At 32.8% G+C, this 21,446-nt stretch overlaps 1 protein-coding gene across 2 annotated transcripts in view; it reads right to left on the bottom strand.

Moving 5' to 3' along the window:
• LOC144448726 (doublecortin domain-containing protein 1-like) overlaps positions 1-21,446 on the bottom strand; it is a 138,534-nt gene that overhangs the window by 52,990 nt on the left and 64,098 nt on the right. For both annotated transcript variants that reach the window (XM_078139033.1, XM_078139034.1), the window contains exons 16-22: positions 20,119-20,226; positions 18,082-18,203; positions 17,641-17,701; positions 16,606-16,763; positions 14,737-14,860; positions 11,530-11,614; positions 2,194-2,279 (exon numbers count right to left, since the gene is read on the bottom strand). In XM_078139033.1, the coding sequence (XP_077995159.1) occupies positions 2,194-2,279; positions 11,530-11,614; positions 14,737-14,860; positions 16,606-16,763; positions 17,641-17,701; positions 18,082-18,203; positions 20,119-20,226 (744 nt within the window). The remainder of the gene's footprint in view (positions 1-2,193; positions 2,280-11,529; positions 11,615-14,736; positions 14,861-16,605; positions 16,764-17,640; positions 17,702-18,081; positions 18,204-20,118; positions 20,227-21,446) is intronic.

Raw genomic sequence — 21,446 nt, 5'->3', positions numbered from 1 at the left:
AAGTACTAAAAATAGTAACGTCTGTATCTAAAGTACTAAATATAGTAAAGTCAGTATCTAAAGTACTAAAAATAGTAACGTCTGTATCTAAAGTACTAAAAATAGTAACGTCTGTATCTAAAGTACTAAAAATAGTAAAGTCTGTATCTAAAGTAATAAATATAGTAAAGTCTGTATCTAAAGTACTAAATATAGTAAAGTCAGTATCTAAAGTACTAAATATAGTAACGTCTGTATCTAAAGTACTAAAAATAGTAACGTCTGTATCTAAAGTACTAAATATAGTAAAGTCTGTATCTAAAGTACTAAATATAGTAACGTCTGTATCTAAAGTACTAAAAATAGTAACGTCTGTATCTAAAGTACTAAAAATAGTAACGTCTGTATCTAATGTACTAAAAATAGTAAAGTCTGTATCTAAAGTACTAAATATAGTAAAGTCAGTATCTAAAGTACTAAATATAGTAAAGTCAGTATCTAAAGTACTAAATATAGTAACGTCTGTATCTAAAGTACTAAAAATAGTAACGTCTGTATCTAAAGTACTAAAAATAGTAACGTCTGTATCTAAAGTACTAAAAATAGTAAAGTCTGTATCTAAAGTACTAAAAATAGTAACGTCTGTATCTAAAGTACTAAAAATAGTAACGTCTGTATCTAAAGTACTAAAAATAGTAAAGTCTGTATCTAAAGTACTAAAAATAGTAACGTCTGTATCTAAAGTACTAAAAATAGTAACGTCTGTATCTAAAGTACTAAAAATAGTAACGTCTGTATCTAAAGTACTAAAAATAGTAACGTCTGTATCTAAAGTACTAAAAATAGTAAAGTCTGTATCTAAAGTACTAAAAATAGTAAAGTCAGTATTAAAAGTACTATAAAAAATAGTAACGTCTGTATCTAAAGTACTAAAAATAGTAAAGTCTGTATCTAAAGTACTAAATATAGTAAAGTCTGTATCTAAAGTACTAAAAATAGTAACATCTGTATCTAAAGTACTAAAAATAGTAAAGTCTGTATCTAAAGTACTAAATATAGTAAAGTCTGTATCTAAAGTACTAAAACTAGTAACGTCTGTATCTAAAGTACTAAAAATAGTAACGTCTGTATCTAAAGTACTAAATATAGTAAAGTCAGTATCTAAAGTACTAAAAATAGTAACGTCTGTATCTAAAGTACTAAAAATAGTAACGTCTGTATCTAAAGTACTAAAAATAGTAAAGTCTGTATCTAAAGTACTAAAAATAGTAACGTCTGTATCTAAAGTACTAAAAATAGTAACGTCTGTATCTAAAGTACTAAAAATAGTAAAGTCTGTATCTAAAGTACTAAAAATAGTAACGTCTGTATCTAAAGTACTAAAAATAGTAACGTCTGTATCTAAAGTACTAAAAATAGTAACGTCTGTATCTAAAGTACTAAAAATAGTAAAGTCTGTATCTAAAGTACTAAAAATAGTAACGTCTGTATCTAAAGTACTAAAAATAGTAAAGTCTGTATCTAAAGTACTAAAAATAGTAAAGTCTGTATCTAAAGTAATAAAAACAGTAACGTCTGTATCTAAAGTAATAAAATCAGTAAACCCAAATTTGGCTATTTGACCTTGAAGAAGACTTTTCAAGGTCAGAGGTCAATGTCTTAAATGAAAGTTCATATGTGATAATATGGGTGTAGGCACTTGAATAGTCACTATGTATTACCATAGACAGTGGAGGGGAGACTGTCTATGGTATTACACATACAATTTTATGATGCACATTGTGAAATTTAACAACAAATATGACCACCATTCAGTCATATTTAATTCAGTCACAAAACAAAGTGATGTTCTTATGTCTCACAAAGCATGTTATTCTTGTGCCAGGTTTGGTTGAAATCAGTTTGTGCATGCCATATATATGAGAGTAATCACACAGCCAACAAATATGGCCACCATTCGGCCATAACTGACTCGGTCGCAAAAGAAAGAGATGTGCATATGTCTCACATAGTATGTTCCCTTTGTGCCAGGTTTTGTTGAAATCTGTGGGTGTATGCCATAAAGATATGAGGATAAACACATAGACAGACAGACAGACAGACAGACAGACAGACAGACAGACAGATGGAACCCAACATATAAGCCCCTATTGGGGACTAGCATGCTGTACAACTTACAACTACAATTATACAAATTGTCTTGTTGGTACTTACATTAGTCAGGTCTGGTCCAACTACATTCATTGCTCTTCTGAAATCTCTGTCTCCATTTTTCAAAACTCTTAGACGTATTGGCACCACTGTGGGGAAAAAATAGGCCAAGCTCCATCACCCAGTGTTTCTCAAGCTTTCATTTTTATCATCTATAGCCAAATGTCTTCATTTTATTTAAGCCCTATGTCTTCTGTGGTCAAAGTTCAGATGTTTCTCAAGCCAATCAGAGAATATTTTGGAAAGCTAGAGTGCCATATATAGTGCTGGGTAATTAACACACAATTTACACACTACTGCCTTGCACAATGCTCATAGTTCAACTGTTGTTGTTTTTAATTACAAGAAAATTCTATTAAAAGAAGCTTTATAGATTTTGTGTAAGATAATTCATTCGTAAACTTGATTCTCCAATCATTCACCCAACATTGAACAGACTCTTTCTATTTTAGGATGTTAATAATAATAATAATAATAATACTTTATTGTCATATGTATTTGTACAATGAAATTTGTTGTGGTTATATATTTTGACTGGAGGAGAAAGATCGATTGATTTAAAAAATACAGTACTGCTAAAAATCCTTGATAATAATTAGAAGTGGCATTATATTGAAACAGTTTGTGTATTATCAGAAAAAGGCCCTGAGGATGTATCTGTGTAAAAACAGTAGAGACAAGAACTAACATGAAGTACTAACATGAAGTATTTCTACTACATCATTTGATTTATTACATTAAGAGAAAATTTGACAGTAAATAAATGTTGTATTAAAAGTTTTCTTCAGATTATTATATACCATAGTGGATCACAATTACAAGTGACAACTGTTTCAGTATTCCCAGCTCCTACATTGTATTTCTCTTATTTTACAGTAAACCTCCCCCCCCCCCCCCCCATTCCTCCAACCTTACTAGGCCGTTAGTAATGACAGCTCCCTTAGACTCAATTTTGTTATTACATGCTTTTCTTTATCAACATTCAATATTCACTACTGTAGTGATTACTTGCACCTGTGCACACATATACTCCCTAGTTTAGTGGTATTTCTACAGTAGTCATTAAGGCCCGGTTACACGATGCAACTCGACAAGCAATGCACCACACAATGCGACGAATTGCATCATGTACGCGCTCCGTCGCAGGGTCTTGCGACGTGGCTAGGTGCGTCGCAAGGAAACCGACATGTTGGTTTTTTTGTGACTCGTTGCTTCTTGAGTTGCTTCATGAATTGCATCGTGTAACCACTTCGTCGAGTCGCAAGTAATAACCTTGGACATATACCTACATCTCAAATGATGTTCAATGTTATGGGCGCCATGTTTTTAGTATAAATATTCTATTTCGGCAAGTATTTTTGATATAATTTTGATTTATCACCACGATTACCACTTATCAATAGTATACAATGTCCATGAATGCTTGATCTCCGCTGAACATAATTTTATTTCTAACTTTAATGCAAGTAGCGACATCAGAAAGATCAACATCATCCTAAACGAACTACAAATTGAATAGACAAATTTTCAGTCATTTTATTGGTAATTTAGCAATTTTATAGCATATCTGCCAAGTTCCTGCCGCTACAAGACAACCTCTCTGACCTGTAACTTGTATATATCTATGCATGTGCAACAGTTAGCTCTTGAGACTCACCATGCAACTAGTCGCTTCGTGTACGTGCTCCGTCGCAGTTGCAAGCCTCGTTCGCATGCGACGAATTGCTTCATGAGTTGCATCGTGTAACTGGGCCTTTACTTGCACCTGTGCACACATATACTCCCTAGTTTAGTGGTATTTCTACTGTAGTCATTACTTGCACCTGTGCACACATATACTCCCTAGTTTAGTGGTATTTCTAGTGTAGTCATTACTTGCACCTGTGCACACATATACTCCCTAGTTTAGTGGTATTTCTACTGTAGTCATTACTTGCACCTGTGCACACATATACTCCCTAGTTTAGTGGTATTTCTAGTGTAGTCATTACTTGCACCTGTGCACACATATACTCCCTAGTTTAGTGGTATTTGCACTGCAGTGCGATATTGAAAAATTACTGTATACCTGCATGCAAATGATATGCAAATGAGTGCTTGATCACTCCTTGTACATGAAATTGTGTGATATAGATGTTTTTTTAATGGAATGTTTCTGTTTTAGATAAACATGTAATAATAACAACCCCATGTCAAATGCATACCATATACAGTGTGGGTGTTTCTGCTGAGTATAGTACACTAGCTACACAGAACACTGCAATTACCACCGCCCACCCCCCCCCCCCCCCCACCCCCACTGTAAATACCCTGCATATCTGTGTATGCTATATTTGCAATCACATGGTATGGGGTTCTGTCATATTTATGGATACCGTGACCCCTTTTATCTGGGTAACTAGAAATCACACGTCATGGGGTTCTGTTATATTTATGGCTACCGTGACTCCTGTTATCTGGGTAACTAGAAATTACACGTCATGGGGTTCTGTCATATTTATGGCTACCATGACCCCTTTTATCTGGGTAACTAGAAATTACACGTCATGGGGTTCTGTCATATTTATGGATACCGTGACTCCTGTTATCTGCGTAACTAGAAATCACACATCATGGGGTTCTGTTATATTTATGGCTACCGTGACTCCTGTTATCTGGGTAACTACAAATCACACGTCATGGAGTTCTGTTATATTTATGGCTACCGTGACTCCTGTTATCTGGGTAACTAGAAATTACACGTCATGGGGTTCTGTCATATTTATGGATACCATGACTCCTGTTATCTGGGTAACTTCTACAACTGCTACATACTAATTCACTTTGATGTCCTTTTTGACAGTACCTGTTAACATTCTACTAAGAGCAAATTAATCCAAAAAATAAGATGATTTATAAATCAATATGGTTCTCAAATATTAAAATGACTCGTTTACAGGCTCATCAAGTATTGCTTCTAATATTTACAAGATTTAATCAGAATATTGCCATGAAAACTAAGAATTAATACTGATAATTAATTTAATATTAGACCACATTATTTATTTCCCTTCTGGTGAAAATATTCCTGTTCCATCAGTTCTTTCATCTATTTGTCTATTTAGCCTAACACACTAATTAGTTTTAAAATTTGACTACATTATGGGATAGACACAGGTCATTAAACATTCAAATATGACTACATTATGGGATAGACACAGGTCATTAAATGTTCAAATATGACTACATTATGGGATAGACACAGGTCATTAAATGGTCAAATATGACTACATTATGGGATAGACACAGGTCATTAAACATTCAAATATGACTACATTATGGGATAGACACAGGTCATTAAACATTCAAATATGACTACATTATGGGATAGACACAGGTCATTAAATGTTGACTGCAATACATTACACTACAAGCCGTGTGAATAGAATCATAACCTTTACATCTATCTTAGTTGTATATATCTTTATAGTTGTTATTTACTACGTTCAGACTGAGTTTCACTCTCAAGGCAATAAATCAACTAGATACAATTGCATCTATAACACATGATTCTATAGATAGAAGTAGATACCATTACATGTATGTCCACTATAACCATCACCAATTATCAAGATACAATCTCAGACAGAAAAAATCAGAGGATAGAAAAAGAAGTTTTTTGTTTTTTTTTCATTTCCATTGTTATGTTTAGTCTTTAAAATCAAATCTCATAAAGTTCTATGTATTAATATTCTTTAGCAACTTTAATATTCAAACATTTCTAATAGTAATAGACATTTCTCGGGCTTGAGAAACGAGTCCGTAACTTTGCTTGACCTATGGGCAGGAGAATAAATTATAAATACAACCACTTTACAAAAAATACAATGTCATGCATTTACTTTTAATACACCAATATAGAAATAAAGTAATGACATCAAGTTGGTACTACTAGCCTCTAATAGTTCAGTAAAACAGGCAAAGCAAATGCTTATAGATTGTTGTTTTTTTCAGGAAGCATGGGTCAACAAGAAGCAAGGTGAGAATAGGTTCACTACGTTCATGCAGAGTATTGCAAAATATGGCTAACACATAAACAAACAAAATAGAATTGGTAGCTTGCTATGAAATATGCCTATAAGCTGTGATATTTAAAACATTATGCAGTGGTACAAGCAAAGTTACAGACATGTCAGATATTTCCCGTCAGAATACCTCTCCATAACCTACATTGTATATATTGAAATATTCAAACTAATTTGATTGAGAGGACTATTCCATTTTGGGAAAAGAAGATGCATGGGTTAGAATGTATGCAGGCACACAGCAGAGAATTGACTGTGAGAACCAATTCCAGTACATCTCACCATCATTGTTAGGGATTAATAAAATCTTGGATAAATATTTAGAACACACAGAAAAGTCAGTACGCACAGAAAAGTCAGTACGCACATTATATTAGTTAGTACTCAGTGTTGTTACCCTTTAATAGCTGATTTCTGGGTATGAATCATTGCTATGCAATGGAGTACCCTACAGTCAAAGGACGGCATAATTGAATTTGAATTGTTGCTATGCAATGGAGTACCTGCAGTCAAAGGACGGCATTGAATTTGAATTGTTGCTATGCAATGGAGTACCTTCAGTCAAAGGACGACATTGAATTTGAATCATTGCTATGCAATGGAGTACCTTCAGTCAAAGGACGGCATTGAATTTGAATTGTTGCTATGCAATGGAGTACCTTCAGTCAAAGGACGGCATTGAATTTGAATCATTGCTATGCAATGGAGTACCTTAAGTCAAAGGACGACATTGAATTTGAATTGTTGCTATGCAATGGAGTACCTTAAGTCAAAGGACGACATTGAATTTGAATTGTTGCTATGCAATGGAGTACCTTCAGTCAAAGGACGACATTGAATTTGAATTGTTGCTATGCAATGGAGTACCTTAAGTCAAGGGACGACATTGAATTTGAATTGTTGCTATGCAATGGAGTACCTTCAGTCAAAGGATGGCATTGAATCTCAGTCCTAATATCTCACATAGCAATATCTTAGTCCTAATATTTCACATAGCATTATCTTAGTCCTAATATCTCACATAGCATTATCTTAGTCCTAATATCTCACATAGCATTATCTTAGTCCTAATATCTCACACAGCAATATCTTAGTTCTAATATCTCACATAGCAATATCTTAGTCCTAATATCTCACACAGCAATATCTTAGTCCTAATATCTCACACAGCAATATCTTAGTCCTAATATCTCACATAGCATTATCTCAGTCCTAATATCTCACACAGCATTATCTTAGTCCTAATATCTCACATAGCATTATCTTAGTCCTAATATCTCACACAGCAATATCTTAGTTCTAATATCTCACATAGCAATATCTTAGTCCTAATATCTCACATAGCATTATCTTAGTTCTAATATCTCACACAGCAATATCTTAGTTCTAATATCTCACATAGCATTATCTTAGTTCTAATATCTCACATAGCAATATCTTAGTCCTAATATCTCACACAGCATTATCTTAGTTCTAATATCTCACATAGCATTATCTTAGTTCTAATATCTCACATAGCAATATCTTAGTTCTAATATCTCACATAGCATTATCTTAGTTCTAATATCTCACATAGCATTATCTTAGTTCTAATATCTCACATAGCAATATCTTAGTTCTAATATCTCACATAGCATTATCTTAGTTCTAATATCTCACATAGCATTATCTTAGTCCTAATATCTCACATAGCATTATCTTAGTTCTAATATCTCACACAGCAATATCTTAGTCCTAATATCTCACATAGCATTATCTTAGTTCTAATATCTCACATAGCATTATCTTAGTTCTAATATTTCACACAGCATTATCTTAGTTCTAATATCTCACATAGCATTATCTTAGTCCTAATATCTCACACAGCATTATCTTAGTTCTAATATCTCACACAGCATTATCTTAGTCCTAATATCTCACATAGCATTATCTTAGTTCTAATATCTCACATAGCAATATCTTAGTCCTAATATCTCACACAGCAATATCTTAGTCCTAATATCTCACACAGCATTATCTTAGTCCTAATATCTCACACAGCAATATCTTAGTCCTAATATCTCACACAGCATTATCTTAGTTCTAATATCTCACATAGCATTATCTTAGTTCTAATATCTCACACAGCAATATCTTAGTCCTAATATCTCACACAGCATTATCTTAGTTCTAATATCTCACATAGCATTATCTTAGTTCTAATATCTCACACAGCAATATCTCAGTCCTAATATCTCACATAGCATTATCTTAGTCCTAATATCTCACATAGCAATATCTCAGTCCTAATATCTCACATAGCAATATCTTAGTCCTAATATTTCACACAGCAATATCTTAGTCCTAATATTTCACACAGCATTATCTTAGTTCTAATATCTCACATAGCATTATCTTAGTCCTAATATTTCACACAGCATTATCTCAGTCCTAATATCTCACATAGCAATATCTTAGTCCTAATATTTCACACAGCATTATCTCAGTCCTAATATCTCACATAGCAATATCTTAGTCCTAATATCTCACATAGCATTATCTCAGTCCTAATATCTCACATAGCATTATCTTAGTTCTAATATCTCACATAGCAATATCTTAGTCCTAATATTTCACACAGCAATATCTTAGTCCTAATATTTCACACAGCATTATCTTAGTTCTAATATCTCACATAGCATTATCTTAGTCCTAATATTTCACACAGCATTATCTCAGTCCTAATATCTCACATAGCAATATCTTAGTCCTAATATTTCACACAGCATTATCTCAGTCCTAATATCTCACATAGCAATATCTTAGTCCTAATATTTCACACAGCAATATCTTAGTCCTAATATTTCACACAGCATTATCTTAGTTCTAATATCTCACACAGCATTATCTTAGTCCTAATATTTCACACAGCATTATCTTAGTTCTAATATCTCACATAGTATTATCTTAGTTCTAATATCTCACATAGCATTATCTTAGTCCTAATATCTCAAATAGCAATATCTTAGTCCTAATATTTCACACAGCATTATCTTAGTTCTAATATCTCACATAGCATTATCTTAGTTCTAATATCTCACATAGCAATATCTCAGTCCTAATATCTCACATAGCATTATCTTAGTTCTAATATCTCACATAGCAATATCTTAGTCCTAATATCTCACATAGCATTATCTCAGTCCTAATATCTCACATAGCATTATCTTAGTCCTAATATCTCACATAGCAATATCTCAGTCCTAATATCTCACATAGCAATATCTTAGTCCTAATATTTCACACAGCAATATCTTAGTCCTAATATTTCACACAGCATTATCTTAGTTCTAATATCTCACATAGCATTATCTTAGTCCTAATATTTCACACAGCATTATCTCAGTCCTAATATCTCACATAGCAATATCTTAGTCCTAATATTTCACACAGCATTATCTCAGTCCTAATATCTCACATAGCAATATCTTAGTCCTAATATCTCACATAGCATTATCTCAGTCCTAATATCTCACATAGCATTATCTTAGTTCTAATATCTCACATAGCAATATCTTAGTCCTAATATTTCACACAGCAATATCTTAGTCCTAATATTTCACACAGCATTATCTTAGTTCTAATATCTCACATAGCATTATCTTAGTCCTAATATTTCACACAGCATTATCTCAGTCCTAATATCTCACATAGCAATATCTTAGTCCTAATATTTCACACAGCATTATCTCAGTCCTAATATCTCACATAGCATTATCTCAGTCCTAATATCTCACATAGCAATATCTTAGTCCTAATATTTCACACAGCAATATCTTAGTCCTAATATTTCACACAGCATTATCTTAGTTCTAATATCTCACACAGCATTATCTTAGTCCTAATATTTCACACAGCATTATCTTAGTTCTAATATCTCACATAGTATTATCTTAGTTCTAATATCTCACATAGCATTATCTTAGTCCTAATATCTCATATAGCAATATCTTAGTCCTAATATTTCACACAGCATTATCTTAGTTCTAATATCTCACATAGCATTATCTTAGTTCTAATATCTCACATAGCAATATCTTAGTCCTAATATCTCACATAGCATTATCTTAGTTCTAATATCTCACATAGCATTATCTTAGTTCTAATATCTCACATAGCAATATCTCAGTCCTAATATCTCACATAGCATTATCTCAGTCCTAATATCTCACATAGCAATATCTTAGTCCTAATATCTCACATAGCATTATCTTAGTCCTAATATCTCACATAGCATTATCTCAGTCCTAATATCTCACATAGCAATATCTTAGTCCTAATATCTCACATAGCATTATCTTAGTTCTAATATCTCACATAGCAATATCTTAGTCCTAATATCTCACATAGCATTATCTTAGTTCTAATATCTCACATAGTATTATCTCAGTCCTAATATCTCACATAGCAATATCTTAGTTCTAATATCTCACATAGTATTATCTCAGTCCTAATATCTCACATAGCATTATCTCAGTCCTAATATCTCACATAGCATTATCTCAGTCCTAATATCTCACATAGCAATATCTTAGTCCTAATATCTCACATAGCATTATCTTAGTCCTAATATCTCACATAGCATTATCTTAGTCCTAATATCTCACATAGCAATATCTTAGTTCTAATATCTCACATAGCATTATCTCAGTCCTAATATCTCACATAGCATTATCTCAGTCCTAATATCTCACATAGCATTATCTTAGTTCTAATATCTCACATAGCATTATCTTAGTCCTAATATCTCAGACAGCATTATCTCAGTCCTAATATCTCACATAGCATTATCTCAGTCCTAATATCTCACATACCATTATCTTAGTTCTAATATCTCACATAGCAATATCTTAGTCCTAATATCTCACATAGCATTATCTTAGTTCTAATATCTCACATAGCAATATCTTAGTCCTAATATCTCACATAGCATTATCTTAGTTCTAATATCTCACATAGCATTATCTCAGTCCTAATATCTCACATAGCATTATCTTAGTTCTAATATCTCACATAGCAATATCTTAGTTCTAATATCTCACATAGCAATATCTCAGTTCTAATATCTCACATAGCATTATCTTAGTTCTAATATCTCACATAGTATTATCTTAGTCCTAATATCTCACATAGCAACTCAATCAGTAACCTATATTTTTCCATTATCAAAACAAAAGTCTCTGAAATTGATGTTTTGTAGAAGACATACCATTCCGATATGTCAAAACATACATACCTCCATTTGGGGCATTTTTAGGTCCTGCTTTCTTGAGGGGTGGTGCACGGGCTATGAAGTACCCTTCCATTGGCCAATCAAAATCCTAGACAAATACATAGACAAAGATGCTCAATAATTTGTGAATCAATGCTGTATCCTCAAAATAGATAATTATAACAAGTCTTTGTAGAGGACACACCCCTAAAATACAATTTACTTCTATGTGACTGAATGGTTAAATTGGTACACAGTACAAAATTGATACTACAATTCAAGATGGCTGGATTTTGATAATTAACCCTGAATATCAAAGTATGATGCTAAAGGTCAATGTCAAATGAAGGTAGACACTTGGAATAGAATCTCTATCTATTAATGTCAATGTCATATGATTGTAGACACTTGGAATAGAATCTCTATCTATTAATGTCAATGTCATATGACGGTAGACACTTGGAATAGAATCTCTATGTATTAATGTCAATGTCATATGACGGTAGACACTTGGAATAGAATCTCTATCTATTAATGTCAATGTCATATGATGGTAGACACTTGGAATAGAATCTCTATGTATTAATGTCAATGTCATATGATGGTAGACACTTGGAATAGAATCTCTATCTATTAATGTCAATGTCATATGACGGTAGACACTTGGAATAGAATCTCTATCTATTAATGTCAATGTCATATGAAGGTAGACACTTGGAATAGAATCTCTATGTATTAATGTCAATGTCATATGACAGTAGACACTTGGAATAGAATCTCTATCTATTAATGTCAATGTCATATGACGGTAGACACTTGGAATAGAATCTCTATCTATTAATGTCAATGTCATATGACGGTAGACACTTGGAATAGAATCTCTATCTATTAATGTCAATGTCATATGACGGTAGACACTTGGAATAGAATCTCTATCTATTAATGTCAATGTCATATGACGGTAGACACTTGGAATAGAATCTCTATCTATTAATGTCAATGTCATATGACGGTAGACACTTGGAATAGAATCTCTATCTATTAATGTCAATGTCATATGATGGTAGACACTTGGAATAGAATCTCTATCTATTAATGTCAATGTCATATGACGGTAGACACTTGGAATAGAATCTCTATCTATTAATGTCAATGTCACATGACAGTAGACACTTGGAATAGAATCTCTATCTATTAATGTCAATGTCATATGAAGGTAGACACTTGGAATAGAATCTCTATGTATTAATGTCAATGTCATATGACGGTAGACACTTGGAATAGAATCTCTATCTATTAATGTCAATGTCATATGACGGTAGACACTTGGAATAGAATCTCTATCTATTAATGTCAATGTCATATGATTGTAGACACTTGGAATAGAATCTCTATCTATTAATGTCAATGTCACATGACGGTAGACACTTGGAATAGAATCTCTATCTATTAATGTCAATGTCATATGACGGTAGACACTTGGAATAGAATTAGTTTCTGTGGGTAGACACTTGAATTGAGCCTCTGTATATTACAGTTTTTGAGTTATGTACATGTATTTAATGTCACATATGACATTTCACCTTTGTACCAGGTTTTAAAGAAATTTGACATTGCATGTCTGAGGAATGGCGTATATGACACAAAGATGCACAGACGGATTATCAACATACATGTGTCAAATCCAGATTATCTACATACATATCTTATAATCCAGATTATCTACATACATATCTCAAATCCAGATTATCTACATACATATATCAAATCCAGATTATCTACATACATATCTCAAATCCAGATTATCTACATACATATCTCAAATCCAGATTATCTACATACATATCTCAAATCCACATTATCTACATACATATCTCAAATCCACATTATCTACATACATATCTCATAATCTAGATTATCTACATACATATCTTATAATCTAGATTATCTACATACATATCTGAAATCCACATTATCTACATACACATCTCATATTCTAGATTATCTACATACATATCTTATAATCTAGATTATCTACATACATATCTCAAATCCACATTATCTACATACACATCTTATAATCTAGATTATCTACATACATATCTTATAATCTAGATTATCTACATACATATCTCAAATCCACATTATCTACATACACATCTTATAATCTAGATTATCTACATACATATCTTATAATCTAGATTATCTACATACATATCTCAAATCCACATTATCTACATACATATCTCATAATCTAGATTATCTACATACATATCTTATAATCTAGATTATCTACATACATATCTGAAATCCAGATTATCTACATACACATCTCATATTCTAGATTATCTACATACATATCTTATAATCTAGATTATCTACATACATATCTTATAATCCACATTATCTACATACATATCTCATAATCTAGATTATCTACATACATATCTTATAATCTAGATTATCTACATACATATCTCAAATCCACATTATCTACATACACATCTCATATTCTAGATTATCTACATACATATCTTATAATCCACATTATCTACATACATATCTCAAATCCACATTATCTACATACATATCTTATAATCTAGATTATCTACATACATATCTCAAATCCAGATTATCTACATACATATCTCAAATCCACATTATCTACATACATATCTTATAATCTAGATTATCTACATACACATCTCATATTCTAGATTATCTACATACATATCTTAGAATCTAGATTATCTACATACATATCTTATAATCCACATTATCTACATACATATCTCATCATCCACATTATCTACATACACATCTCATAATCTAGATTATCTACATACACATCTTATAATCTAGATTATCTACATACATATCTTATAATCCAGATTATCTACATACATATCTCATCATCCACATTATCTACATACACATCTCATAATCTAGATTATCTACATACACATCTCATAATCTAGATTATCTACATACATATCTTATAATCTAGATTATCTACATAGTTACATATCTTATAATCCAGATTATCTACATACACATCTTATAATCCAGATTATCTACATACATATCTCATCATCCACATTATCTACATACACATCTCATAATCTAGATTATCTACATACACATCTCATAATCTAGATTATCTACATACATATCTTATAATCTAGATTATCTATATATCAATTTCATAATACAGATATTATTGAATCTCACCTCATTCCAAGTACCATCTTCAGTGACTGGCCAGGAATAGGCTAGTTTATTCCACACAGGATTATCTACCTTGGAATGTTTCCATTGACCCATGTTACTAGTTGTTTCCTGTTTAATAGCCCACCTATGACAATACAATAGACAATGTCAGTGTCTGTGTAATAGCCCACCTATGATAATACAATAGACAGTGTCAGTGTCTGTGTAATAGCCCACCTATGACAATACAATAGACAATGTCAGTGTCTGTGTAATAGCCCACCTATGATAATACAATAGACAATGTCAGTGTCTGTGTAATAGCCCACCTATGACAATACAATAGACAATGTCAGTGTCTGTGTAATAGCCCACCTATGATAATACAATAGACAATGTCAGTGTCTGTGTAATAGCCCACCTATGACAATACAATAGACAATGTCAGTGTCTGTGTAATAGCCCACCTATGATATTGTCAGTGTCTGTGTAACAGCTCAGCTATGATAACGAAAGTGTGTGTGTGATTTCACTGGGAGTTTGTAAGTCATTCTTTTATTTTATTGGGTTCTATATAATATATATAGAGACAGCCCCCTATATAATATATAGACAGCCCCCCCCCCCCTATATAATATATAGAGACAGCCCCCCCTATATAATATATAGAGACAGCCCCCCCCCCCTATATAATATATAGAGACAGCCCCCTATATAATATATAGAGACAGCCCCCCTATATAATATATAGAGACAGCCCCCAATATAATATATATAGAGAGACAGCCCCATATATAATATATATAAAGACAGCCCCCCCCCTATATAATATATATAGACAGCCCCCTATATAATATATATAGAGACAGCCCCCTATATAATATATATAGACAGCCCCCTATATAATATATATAGAGACAGCCCCCCTATATAATATATAGAGACAGCCCCCTATATAATATATAGAGACAGCCCCCTATATAATATATAGAGACAGCCCCCCCCCCTATATAATATATAGAGACAGCCCCCCCCCCCTATATAATATATAGAGACAGCCCACTATATAATATATAGAGACAGCCCACTATATAATATATATAGAGACAGCCCCCTATATAATATATAGAGACAGCCCCCCTATATAATATATAGAGACAGCCCCCTATATAATATATAGAGACAGCCCCCTATATAATATGTATAGACAGCCCCCCCCTATATAATATATAGAGACAGCCCCCTATATAATATATAGAGACAGCCCCCTATATAATATATATAGAGACAGCCCCCTATATAATATATATAGACAGCCCCCCTCCCTATGTAATATATATAGAGACAGCCCCCTATATAATATATAGACAGCCCCCTATATAATATGTATAGACAGCCCCCCCTATATAATATATAGAGACAGCCCCCTATATAATATATAGAGACAGCCCCCTATATAATATATATAGACAGCCCCCCCCCCTATGTAATATATATAGAGACAGCCCCCTATATAATATATAGAGACAGCCCCCTATATAATATATAGAGACAGCCCCCTATATAATATATATAGAGACAGCCCCCCCCTATATAATATATATAGAGACAGCCCCCTATATAATATATAGAGACAGCCCCCTATATAATATATAGAGACAGCCCCCCCCCTATATAATATATATAGAGACAGCCCCCTATATAATATATAGAGACAGCCCCCTATATAATATATAGAGACAGCCCCCTATATAATATATATAGAGACAGCCCCCCCCCCCCCATATAATATATATAGAGACAGCCCTCTACTTTTATAATCATCTTACTCATGTGCACCACAATAGGTCGTCTTTCTTAATTGAAAACTAAATGTGTCTATTAACAAACCTTTGTCTTTTGGCTTGTGAATGTTTGGCAGGGAACTTCTCCACAATAGCAATGTAACACCTTTGACCAGGATAGTTTCTGTTACTATCACCTACAATGACTGGGTCTGTCTCTCCAGATGTGTCTCCAATAAATGTAAGTACCAAACTGGGCTGTGCCTGCACATCAAACACACAATATTATTATTGTTAAAATGTATAAATTTACTAAAACTGCAATTGGAAGAAATCTGTTCATCAGAGGGTATTTACTAAGCTCTCTTGTTTTCACTGATTCTAGATATTATGTCACTCATTTAATAATTGTTGTGTTCATTTCACTAATGACAATCAAATGCAACCTGAAATCTTAAACTTAGTTACCTAAATCATTCCATTCAAAGCCAATAATTTCAATACCTTAGTTACATAAATCATGCCATTTAAAGCCAATATTATCAAAGCCTTATTACCTAAATCATGCCATTCAAAGCCAATAATATCAATACCTTAGTTATCTAAATCATGCCATTCAAAGCCAATAATATCAATACCTTAGTCATCTAAATCATGCCATTCAAAGCCAATAATATCAATACCTTAGTCATCTAAATCATGCCATTCAAAGCCAATAATATCAATACCTTGGTCATCTAAATCATGCCATTCAAAGCCAATAATATCAATACCTTGGTCATCTAAATCATGCCATTCAAAGCCAATAATATCAATACCTTGGTCATCTAAATCATGCCATTCAAAGCCAATAATATCAATACCTTGGTCATCTAAATCATGCCATTCAAAGCCAATAATATCAATACCTTGGTCATCTAAATCATGCCATTCAAAGCCAATAATATCAATACCTTAGTTATCTAAATCATGCCATTTAAAGCCAATAATATCAATACCTTTAGTCATCTAAATCATGCCATTTAAAGCCAATATTATCAATACCTTAGTCATCTAAATCATGCCATTCAAAGCCAATAATATCAATACCTTAGTTATCTAAATCATGCCATTTAAAGGCAAGGACATCTCAATATCTTACCAATGAATAGATGAAACCTTCTGGACTAAATCCCCATTCTTGGGCTGGATTACCCACCATTCTACAACAAAGAAGATAAAATGATAAGTATCGGTATCAGAATAATACAAATACAGGTTAAATATGGTAATAAATCTTAGTGACTGATTCTGTCCAGATTGTTCACTCACACCACTAATCTAATGTGTTCTATGGATAAGTATATTATCAGGAAATATTCTACCTAGTAAGGCAGTGAGATCAATACCTTAGTAATCTAAATCATGGCATTTAAAGGCCCTAAACCCCCTACAAAGCCAGAGCTAAAGTAACCCCCTACAAAGTCAGAGCTCTGTTCTCTGTATGGATATAATTTTATCATAAACTTAAAGAGGTATTTATATCAATCTGATAATTTACTTTTAAAATCAATAAATTTATGAGGAAAGTAAATACACTTACTTTTTCTGCATGCTGACACTAAATCCAGTGATTTCTGTTTTGTCCGGTAATGGTGTACTTATTTTGTATTCAGTGGCTGTCAGTGCCAAACTGGGAAATGCCTTACAGTAAATAACACCAGACTGCAAATAACAATTATAACAGTTGCACATTATTATTCCAAAATATTTGTTTCTGTTCTGTCAGCTCTGTTAATAATCATTACAATGTACTGTGCTGTTATAGGGCATTACAGTGTTCTGTGCTGTTATAGGGCATTACAGTGTTCTGTGCTGTTATAGGGCATTACAGTGTTCTGTGTTGTCATAGGGTATTACAGTGTTCTGTGCTGTTATAGGGCATTACAGTGTTCTGTGTTGTTATAGGGCATTACAGTGTTCTGTGTTGTTATAGGGGATTACAGTGTTCTGTGTTGTTATAGGGCATTACAGTGTTCTGTGTTGTTATAGGGCATTACAGTGTTCTGTGTTGTTATAGGGCATTACAGTGTTCTGTGTTGTTATAGGGCATTACAGTGTTCTGTGTTGTTATAGGGCATTACAGTGTTCTGTGTTGTTATAGGGCATTACAGTGTTCTGTGTTGTTATAGGGTATTACAGTGTTCTGTGTTGTTATAGGGCATTACAGTGTTCTGTGTTGTTATAGGGTATTACAGTATTCTGTGTTGTTATAGGGCATTACAGTGTTCTGTGTTGTTATAGGGTATTACAGTGTTCTGTGCTGTTATAGGGCATTACAGTGTTCTGTGTTGTTATAGGGTATTACAGTATTCTGTGTTGTTATAGGGTATTACAGTGTTCTGTGTTGTTATAGGGCATTACAGTGTTCTGTGTTGTTATAGGGCATTACAGTGTTCTGTGTTGTTATAGGGCATTACAGTGTTCTGTGCTGTTATAGGGTATTACAGTGTTCTGTGTTGTTATAGGGCATTACAGTTTTCTGTGCTGTTATAGGGCATTACAGTGTTCTGTGCTGTTATAGGGCATTACAGTGTTCTGTGTTGTTATAGGGTATTACAGTGTTCTGTGTTGTTATAGGGCATTACAGTGTTCTGTGCTGTTATAGGGTATTACAGTATTCTGTGTTGTTATAGGGCATTACAGTGTTCTGTGTTGTTATAGGGTATTACAGTGTTCTGTGTTGTTATAGGGCATTACAGTGTTCTGTGTTGTTATAGGGCATTACAGTGTTCTGTGTTGTTATAGGGCATTACAGTGTTCTGTGCTGTTATATGGCATTACAGTGTTCTGTGTTGTTATAGGGTATTACAGTATTCTGTGTTGTTATAGGGCATTACAGTGGTCTGTGTTGTTATAGGGTATTACAGTGTAATGTGTTGTTATAGGGCATTACAGTGTTCTGTGCTGTTATAGGGCGTTACAGTGTTCTGTGTTGTTATAGGGCATTACAGTGTTCTGTGTTGTTATAGGGCATTACAGTGTTCTGTGTTGTTATAGGGCATTACAGTGTTCTGTGTTGTTATAGGGCATTACAGTGTTCTGTGCTGTTATAGGGTATTACAGTATTCTGTGTTGTTATAGGGTATTACAGTGTTCTGTGTTGTTATAGGGTATTACAGTATTCTGTGTTGTTATAGGGCATTACAGTGTTCTGTGTTGTTATAGGGCATTACAGTGTTCTGTGCTGTTATAGGGCATTACAGTGTTCTGTGTTGTTATAGGGTATTACAGTGTTCTGTGTTGTTATAGGGTATTACAGTGTTCTGTGCTGTTATAGGGCATTACAGTGTTCTGTGTTGTTATAGGGTATTACAGTATTCTGTGTTGTTATAGGGCATTACAGTGTTCTGTGCTGTTATAGGGCATTACAGTGTTCTGTGTTGTTATAGGGTATTACAGTGTTCTGTGCTGTTATAGGGTATTACAATGTTCTGTGCATCAACAAAAGGAATTACTGGTCACTAAGCCCAATAGTGGAAATATATTAGTGTATACCACAAGAGGGAGCTCACATAGATGTAGTTTAGCCTACTACAACAATTAATACTAAAAGAAATATTTCCATAATATCACTTACTTTATTAATAATCCATGTTTGACCATGATGTGGCCATAAGTCCTTGTCATTCCACTTCTTTTTCTCTTCCACAGAGACTTCAGGATACAGGACAAGATTTGGATCATCCTGACAATAATGATGAATGTAAGTAATAGGTACAATGTACTATGACAATAATGATGAATGTAAGTATAGGTACAATGTACTATGACAATAATGAATGTAAGTATAGGTACAATGTACTATGACAATAATGATAAATGTAAGTATAGGTACAATGTACTATGACAATAATGATGAATGTAAGTAATAGGTACAATGTACTATGACAATAATGATGAATGTAAGTAATAGGTACAATGTACTATGACAATAATGATGAATGTAAGTATAGGTACAATGTACTATGACAATAATGATGAATGCAAGTATAGGTACAATGTACTATGACAATAATGATGAATGTAAGTATAGGTACAATGTACCATGACAATAATGATGAATGTAAGTATAGGTACAATGTACTATGACAATAATGATGAATGCAAGTACAAATGTATAGGTACAATGTACTATGACAATAATAAATAAATGTAAGTATAGGTACAATGTACTATGACAATAATAAATAAATGTAAGTATAGGTACAATGTACCATGACAATAATGATGAATGCAAGTATAGGTACAATGTACTATGACAATAATGATGAATGCAAGTATAGGTACAATGTACTATGACAATAATAAATAAATGTAAGTATAGGTACAATGTACTATGACAATAATAAATAAATGTAAGTATAGGTACAATGTACCATGACAATAATGATGAATGTAAGTATAGGTACAATGTACCATGACAATAATGATGAATGCAAGTATAGGTACAATGTACTATGACAATAATGATGAATGTAAGTATAGGTACAATGTACTATGACAATAATGATGAATGCAAGTATAGGTACAATGTACTATGACAATAATGATGAATGCAAGTATAGGTACAATGTACTATGACAATAATGATGAATGTAAGTATAGGTACAATGTACTATGACAATAATGATGAATGTAAGTATAGGTACAATGTACTATGACAATAATGATGAATGCAAGTATAGGTACAATGTACTATGACAATAATGATGAATGTAAGTATAGGTACAATGTACTATGACAATAATGATGAATGTAAGTATAGGTACAATGTACTATGACAATAATGATGAATGTAAGTATAGGTACAATGTACTATGACAATAATGATGAATGTAAGTATAGGTACAATGTACTATGACAATAATGATGAATGTAAGTATAGGTACAATGTACTATGACAAT

Source organism: Glandiceps talaboti, chromosome 17 (assembly GCF_964340395.1).
Source record: "Glandiceps talaboti chromosome 17, keGlaTala1.1, whole genome shotgun sequence".
In the NCBI taxonomy this organism is placed as follows: Eukaryota; Metazoa; Hemichordata; class Enteropneusta; family Spengelidae; genus Glandiceps; species Glandiceps talaboti.
This window is presented reverse-complemented; position numbering and strand designations above follow the sequence as displayed.